The sequence below is a fragment of the Toxorhynchites rutilus genome, chromosome 3 (assembly GCF_029784135.1).
Source record: "Toxorhynchites rutilus septentrionalis strain SRP chromosome 3, ASM2978413v1, whole genome shotgun sequence".
Taxonomy (NCBI): Eukaryota; Metazoa; Arthropoda; class Insecta; order Diptera; family Culicidae; genus Toxorhynchites; species Toxorhynchites rutilus.
In genome coordinates, this window is record NC_073746.1 from 35,605,919 (window position 1) to 35,614,515 (window position 8,597).

The 8,597-nt window shown below is 38.9% G+C and overlaps 1 protein-coding gene across 22 annotated transcripts in view; it reads right to left on the reverse strand.

Annotated features, from left to right (window-relative positions):
• The window catches only part of LOC129775918 (dachshund homolog 2), a 108,276-nt gene extending 100,041 nt beyond the window's left edge, over positions 1-8,235 (reverse strand). For 6 of the 22 annotated variants that reach the window (XM_055781173.1, XM_055781172.1, XM_055781171.1 and 3 more), the window contains exon 1: positions 6,497-8,235. In XM_055781173.1, the coding sequence (XP_055637148.1) occupies positions 6,497-7,278 (782 nt within the window). In that variant the 5' untranslated portion in view covers positions 7,279-8,235. The remainder of the gene's footprint in view (positions 1-6,496) is intronic. The other 16 variants (XM_055781183.1, XM_055781182.1, XM_055781187.1 and 13 more) reach the window with 5 other exon arrangements.
• Positions 8,236-8,597: the final 362 nt, after the last annotated feature.

Sequence of the window (8,597 nt, forward strand, 5' to 3'; positions counted from 1 at the left end):
AATCTAGATTATATCTTCCTATTCTGCCACGTAGATAAATATAGATAATATTTTTTCAATATGTTCAATATGTTGAAACGGAGTGAAAATGAGAGCTGCTAATTTCGCATACATTTATGATGAACGCAAAGTGTTTCCGTAACACGTGGTTGACTGCGACTATGGGGTATAGTGTTCAAAGATATTCAAAATCAACAAGCAACAAATATTGTAACGTAAACCTACGTCAATGATGCCTCGGACACAACTTTTCAACCTTTTTTTTTTAATTTGGGTCATTTGAATAATGCTGGAGTTAGAAGAGTAATTCACCAACATTTTCCTCTCTTCACGTCTTCATCGAAGAATAGTATCATTGCTAATCAATATTAGTTTGTTGAAAAAGGCGCCTGAAGATATGATGAGTATAACATTGTAGACAGTAGATGGTTTACCCGGTAGAAAGAAATGTCAGAGTAAGAAGATCGAGTAATCAATGACATGATCCATTCATTTTAGCTGCATGAGGGAGCTTGATAGATGGGGCATATACGGAATTGTTGAAACAAAATAATGCCACAATTGTGCAGTGTCTAAACACAGTAGAACCCCGATTATCCGCGAAATAGTCTGGCTAGGTCACCGCGAGTAACAAAAATCACGGATAACGCAATATACGACTAAAAATAAGGTGTAAACACGAAATAAAGATACTTCAGCATGAAAACTATGTTTTATCAATACAGAAAACATAAAACTATCCTTCTGGAAGTTCGTGTGCACCAGTTGTCAGATTAAATGGAAGCTATGACCAAAACAAAGGAGCAAGCGCTTTCACGGATCATCCGCTCACGGATAATCGGGGTTCCACTGTATGTTCAGAAATAATGGTTTCCATGTTTTGAGCTTGTTTGTACCTTTAATAAATTTTGAACAATATTTACTATAAAACAGTATGTCGATGTGGGTGAGTTTGTCTGTTTCGTGTTTTTTTTTTGAGAATTTCGTCCAATTCCGAGAATAGGGCGACTCGGAAATCTACTGATAAATGAAAATAGTTAACCGCATGTGCATGTTTTTACATACATCCATTTTCATAATTCAGACACATGCGTCAATCGAGTGTCACTTCGTGATATAACTTTCCGTAAAGATATTAGAAAAATCTAATCACTTGTATAGAAGATATTTCTGTAAAATATAAGCACTGCCTTTGAGATTTTTCATAAGAAACCTAACAAATATAGAAGGATCGTATTAGCTGTTCCATGTTTTATGTTTAAGTGACAGGCAAAATTAGCATTATTCTCTTTAATATTTCTTTTCTTTTAGCTACATTGAGTGGATATAACATTAGTTCTGCAAATAGCTCGCATAGGTAATACAAATTCAGGTTGAAGAATCATTGATACTCGCCACAAAAAAAAACCTTCCGTACAGAGTTAGTTATTATAGTGATTTGCTGTGTCAAACGAGTACATTATAAACAAATGAGTAGGAAAAAAACGTAAACACATGTAACAAAAAGAAAGAGACTGAAATGTGAGTTACATGTCATAAATTTAGAATGATGAAAAATAAACATAACTTAACATGGTGAAACCTAAAATAGGGTTGGATAGTTTTCGCTGAAAGAACTCCGATCAAATATCTTGCAACAGTTGAGATATATGAAAACAAATCAACGATGTGTGTAGGGCCAAACCACTGAACCAGAAAATGAGAAAATGAGAATCAATTTTTCACAGGTTTCTTCTAGCGATGAGAGATGGAACGATTAAGGTATATATTCTAAGTACGGATAAAGATACCATAATTCAAATAATATGAATAGCTAAATGATTTTTAACTCAAAATTTTCATAAAAAATTGTTTTGTTTTGACGTAGGATTACGTCTTTCTTTTCTGTATCGGGGTGTAAGTTCAAAGTTTAGAAAACGAGAGTTGTGCTTGGAGACGCTTGGAGTGCGAAGTTTTGAACGTTAAAATCTCATTCCCGGCTGAACGGAGTGGTATGATAATCACTTTATTTGAAAGACAAAAAATCCAAGAACTATATGATTGGTAATAATTTTTCAATAGCTTAAAAATAGCTTCGACAACAGGCTATTGGAATAACACAAAGCTGTATATAAGCGGATGCCAACTCGGCAATCAATTTAGTTTCTGTTTTGCCTTCACATGAGTTGGTCATCGCTTGTAAATGCGCTCGAACAAAGGAAGATTTGCGCACTCGGTTCCCGTGATGCATTCGTATCTAAGAACATCAGTTTCCTTTCTGCTCCCGCGTGGAGTGAAATCAAAACTCTTGTGTATTATTTTCACGAGAACACAATACAATTATGTATCAAATTTTATCAGTTACTTTTGCAAAGCCACGCAAACCCAACGGTTTCTTTTCTTGACCACCAACAAGTTCGAAATAGTTGAATTTCATGTTAATAGCAATTTCATACTGATGGTCACACTAACACACTCACACACTTACAAGGAAAACTTTTAACAATCTTTAAAAATATTATTAATTCATTCATTCCTTGAGAATTGATTCATATGTAATCTCAAACAAATGATTACAGAGCCAGCAATAGTCCTACGTCTACATTGCGGTTATATCACAGATTTAATCCATTTCTAGTTTTTTTTTATGATATAATGTTTTTATTCATGGTTCTCTTGTTTCTGAAGAAACGTAATCTTATCACCGCAGCTTTTGATGGTTTCATCTGTGTCACTTTTGCATGATTTTTATCCATTCGCGTTGATGACTTTGAATTTCTTTTCTCGAGTTTAAGAAGCAACAATGACAATACAGGGTAACTTCGATATAGCGTACATTTTACTTTCAAAATTGTACGTTATATCGAAGCATAATAAAGAACTTATTGTATTGGAGTTTGAGTAAGGTTAATGAATAAATTCAACTAGAAGACGAAGCCCATCTTTCTCATGATGTTTCCCTTCGTACTGTTGATTAAAATTTGATTCATTTAGAATCCACAAACCACAAAACAGTAGTACTTCGGGATTGGTTAGAAGTACAAATCAAGCTTTAGTATTAAAATGCAGATAATTTATTGTTCTTTCAGAAAATTAAGTGAGATCGTTTCCTTCGGTGTGGATGAGACGAAGGCGAGCCATCGGTAGGACTTGTAAGATTCTATGTAGACCAAGTATTTAACCATCAAGTGTAGAAAACACGGGTTATTTCGTGACGGAACGCGAAACACGAGAAAACTCGTGAGCGGTCCTTAATGTGTTATTTTAGACAAGAAACTATCTCTACCCTGAGCACATAACTTCATAGAAATATCCTAATTTTGAAATTGTAATCAACATCGCAGAATAATTTTGTTAAAATATGCTTGCAAATTGGTCTTATAAATTTTTAAACCAAACATTTTAGACTTTATTATAGCACTAGCTGACCCGGCGAACTTTGGCCCGCCCGAAATTTATTTTCGTCCGAGGGTTCAATCTCTTCAAGAACTCTTCATTGATTGAACTCATAGTTGACCCTTTAAAATTTCCTTTTACTATAAATTTCATAGTACTTGTATTGAAACTCATCACTATAATATTTTATTTTCAAAGCTTTTTAAAACTTCCCCCCAAAAGTTTCCGATTTTCCTTCCCGCAACATTGATCTGTGGGCAGAAACTAATACAACAAAATAAAAACGGTTCAAATCGGATGATTACTTCCTCGGGTTTCACGCTTAGCAACACATTTAGCGTTCGAGTTTTATTTATAAAGACTGATTATAATGCAATATTACAAGTCTAGGTTACATTTCAAGTGGTATGTTTAAGTAATTGCATGTACTAGAGCTTCATTGCATTCATCTGTTCTTAAATTGTTCAATTTAATGATCATTTCAAAGCACAACGTAAAAGGGTATGCCATATCATTTTTTTTTTTTGAAAATTATTTTGTTTATTTGTCAGAATATAAAAAAGTAGAAGGGTCTGGGTCTAGAGGCATGGACGGGAACTTGACGTAGTACTTTGAGGACAATTGCTATTGAATTGAGTTCTTATTACTGTATCCGTAAATTTAACTCATTCAATACTCCAAATTATCAAATACTCCGTTGTTATATGAACTGAACTGAACCACCAAAGAGGTATACCAGTTGTAGTGGTAGAAAGAATCCCTGACCATTAATTATTCTTTCTATTTTCAATAGTTATCTGTTGAAGAAAAAAAAACCAGATAGATATTCCAACGAAAAACTCGACATTCTCCGGTTCTCTTGTTTCGATGTTCATAAATGTACATGAAAATCTTTATTCATAAAACTGTCCCTACAAAAATATGATTCGATCTCCTCTCCTCTGATTCTGATAAGTGTTTGCCATCGGCAAATGTAGAATAAGAACGAGTAAGAAACCCAAATCATGGATAAAAATGACGCAATTAATGCTGCGTTGAGAAGGCAAAAGTTCCACTGGAATGAAGAAGAATGGTATATAGTACGCCATATACCGCAATAGCGATTTTGCGGAATCTGCGGCATTTGAAATCTCTTAATTTTTCGTTACATTTTTCGTAGAGTGACCCCCCTATATAGAAATCAAAGACGTAGTCCTACGCCAAAAACCATTATGGAAAAGAACAAATTCAGGGATTTTATTTTTCTTTGGTTCAGAACGAACTTGTGGCGGCGGAAACAGCTCGCGATATCAACCATGTGTATGGTCCAGGGCAATCTTTTAAATTAACTTTGAGATTTTGATCATTAGTCTCTGAATCCTTCCACAAAGTAGTTCAACAATCGTTGTCTTAAACTGATAATCATCCTTATTCTAAAATCCATTCGAATCAGAATCATCCGAACGGAACGTAATTTTGCATTTTGCAATCCTATCCACTCAGTTTTGGCAGGATTCGATCTGAAATGAAACGTATTTCGAATTTTCGGGTAGGCAAAAAAAAACTAGAATATACATAGAAAAATAGTTGAGTAGAGATTAGAATTACGTGTTCGTACTCAAATGACATCAAGTAATAATTTGATTTGCCACATTTGTACAGCTCAATTGGATTCAAGTAGAACGGGTTGCAGAATGCTGAAGTCGAGTCAATCGGATCGTTAAATTCACTCGAATTTCAACTCTGATCGCATTGCGGAATAGGGGTGAATAACTTGAATATTAGGCCGAAAATTGTGATTTTAAAAATATCTCAGCGCTGATGAGAGCCGTGAAGATAACGAGCAGGTTAATGACAAAATATATGGAGCTACAATTTGTGAGGTAAGCCATGATGGACATAATTGCGTCGTGTTTTGTCTCTTGTGGTTTCCTTTGCACGTGGCTTATGTTGTATAATGAATTGAATAAATTCTTCAAAATAATAATACTGCCACCTTTTTTTCTTCCTTCAGAATAAAGTAGAGATTTGGGGAAATTTTCTTAAATCGATGGTGAGCCCCAAACGATATTGGATACGGAGGGAAATTTATGCATCAAAATTAGTTCTAGGGAAGTCTTATATAACAAACTAACCCTTAAATATGAACTGAATTTCCATTTACGGAAGTTTGATAAATATGTGCACCGTTTTGTATTCAAATTCATTAAGAAAGTATAAGCTATAGTTGCTGGATATAACTACACTTCATGATTAACCAAAATCAGAACTTTGGATCTCAAATTGTATATGTTCTGGTTGAAATTGTCAAAGACCGTATTGGTAATGTTTCATCAGTGACATCGTGTGTGGGTTGAATGTTGTGAATTCAGCACTTTGAATACGTTGTGTACACGCGAAAAGAAATGCTTGTTGTCATGAATGCCTTTTTCATACTTCAACAGATAAACTCTTATGTATTCTACCCACGAATCGATTGACGCTCGGGTTGCATATTATTTCAGTTCTAGCACATTCCCGAATATATTTCTTTTTTTTTTTCAATTACTTCGCACACACGCCCAGTAGCCGCTCATTAGTGTTGTCAGGTAATTGCACTTTTTTTTTTCGTTGCTGCTACTTCTGTTTGGCCCATCGCGAGTCGGACTTGTACTTCATTACAACAAATTGCACCGTAGATTATTTTTTAAACACATCAATTACACTTGCTATTCAACCCGATCACACAATAGCACAATTACCAGGAAAAACACAGAAAACAGAGCATGCGACTTTGGACAGGGCACCCGAAAGTTAAGACCCACGCTAAACAGGTTTAGCAATTAGTGTTTTTTTTGGTTTGGTTGAACTTCTTATTTTCGTTCATCACAGTGAGCACATCGAGCACAACAAAACACAGGAAGGATGCCTATTTGGATACCGGAAACTACCGAGTCGAGATCAAGAAACAACAACAACAGCGGCAGCGAGAAACAACACAAACAAAAACGAAAAAAGTCGGTAAGTCAAACAACGCCACACCATCTAAGCGAATGATAATTGCAATATGTAGAAACACAATCGAGAAACAATACAAAAAAAAACGGGAGATTAGATAAAGGTTTAAGTTTAGACGGTAAGCACAAAACTAATCCGGCCTCACCTGGCGGTGGTACAGTCCCGATAGAGGACATCGAAGTCCTTGCACGAGAGCAGCTTGCATCGGTTGACGCCCGGTTGGATGGCGCCGAGGCCGCGAAGTATTCGCACTTGCTCGACGTTGCACACCAGCGGGACAATGTCCAGCCGCTTCAGCTTGGTGTACACCGTGTGGAGACCTCCGACCAGATGCTTCAGGAACAGCTCGAACGCCTGCGGCAGACAAAGCATCGTGTCGCCCTGGATCATGAAAGCGGCCACCTTTTGGCCCCGGTAATCGACCAGTTTGCACTCGTTCGCCGTGGGATCGGAACTGGAGATCGGCGGAGGGCTATTGTACGATCGGGGAGGTACGTGATGATGGGCAGCGGCCATCAGATCCAGCGGGCTGGCGTGGTGCATGAAGGAATTCAGCAGTCCTAGACCGTGGGGCGGAATGTGCGACAGATTTCCGGCCATTCGTGGGGGCATTCCGACCATTGCCATCGCGTTGGGTGTCGACACGTGCGGGGGACTCAACGGATGGGGCATACTCATCATCTGCTGGGGTGTCGCCCCCAAAGGACTAGAAGCCATCTGACGGCTCGAGATGTGATTCATGGCCGCGGTATGGCTGTTGTGCACCGGACTCACAGGCGTTGGAGTACGGGTTTTGTCCATGTGGTGGCCGCTACCATTGTGCGTATGGGGCATCGCTGGGGAGGACAGATTACGACCTCTGGAATCGTTGGACGACGCTATGCTATGATCACTGGCCGTCGATGCCGAATCCATTGCACTGTCCATAATATCTTTGCGTACACGCAACACTTTTTCGATGTGGTCAATAATCTTGCAAGCAGCGAAAAATAACCAATCACCTCAACACCTTAGCACCCAATAATCTTCCGCCAAACGACACCAAATTATCACTCGGAACTTATTTTCTCATATTTTCCACCGAACTTATCATTTTTTTTTTCAGTAAGCACACACACAGCACCAAATTAGTTTTCACCAGTAATTATTTCTTTCTCATATTATTTTTCTCGCACAGTGGAAAATAACCATCACCGTCACTTTTCCGAGAAATTTTTCACCACGGCTTTCCACATTTTTTTCCTGTTCCCTGTTTCCTGTTCTGTTCAAATCAAGACCGCAAATCGGGATCGAGTGTAGGCGCCCGAATGCCAATTGTACGACTGACTTCTCTAACTGTTTTCGGGATTTGATTTCCCCCTTCGTTTTGCTTGCGTCCGAATGCTCCGCACAGCCACCGAAATCAACGAATCCGGAAAGCCGGAACTACTTGTGTGTTGGCCCTGTTTCTTCTTGCGTTTTACTTTGCGCTGTAAGGTGCCAAAATGGGCTTGTTTTTTTTTTGTATGTTGGGCTAATCGAATTGTTGGTGGCAGGCGATAAAAGTGGCGCAGCAAAAGGCAGCAGCAAGAAACGTCCCGTCGTCGTTCGGAGCAGAGACACACTCCAAACAGCGCCAAAGAGCACCAAGTTGCACCTCACAAAGTAGCAAAACACTTCTTCTGGGCTGCTACGAGCGGAGCACCGAGAAACACACGAGAAACCGTCGCCGCAGTCACACGAATAATAAATAACAGTTTTAAAAATATATATTAGAGAACGAATCACTTAATCGTATAACATTGAAATGAAACAAAAATAGGTGGGTTGTATTTTCATTTCCATTTCATTTTCAATTCAACTCCGACTTCATCTGTATCTTACATATGTACGAACGAGGGGCACCAATACCAGTGCCACCAGGCGCAAGTGTACGAGAGCGAAGCGAGCCAACGAACGCGCTCGCACACACCACCCCATTCCCGCGCACACACACTCACTGGCGAGTGTCACTCGAATGCTGCTGCCTCGCGCTTTCCCGCTTTCTCTAGCGCTCTTTTTACGCGCGCGGAGAATTGCCACTGACAGCATTTGCTGAGGGGGTTGCCACACACTCGCTCACTCACCCACACCCATACAACCTCAGCTCTATGCTTTCTCTCTCTTGACAGCGAGTCGCTGCTTGTGAGATGAGGTGGTGCGAGAGAATATGAGCGCCCAGTGCACGGCACTGAACAGTTGAAGTTGGAGTAGGGGTACGCGTGGTA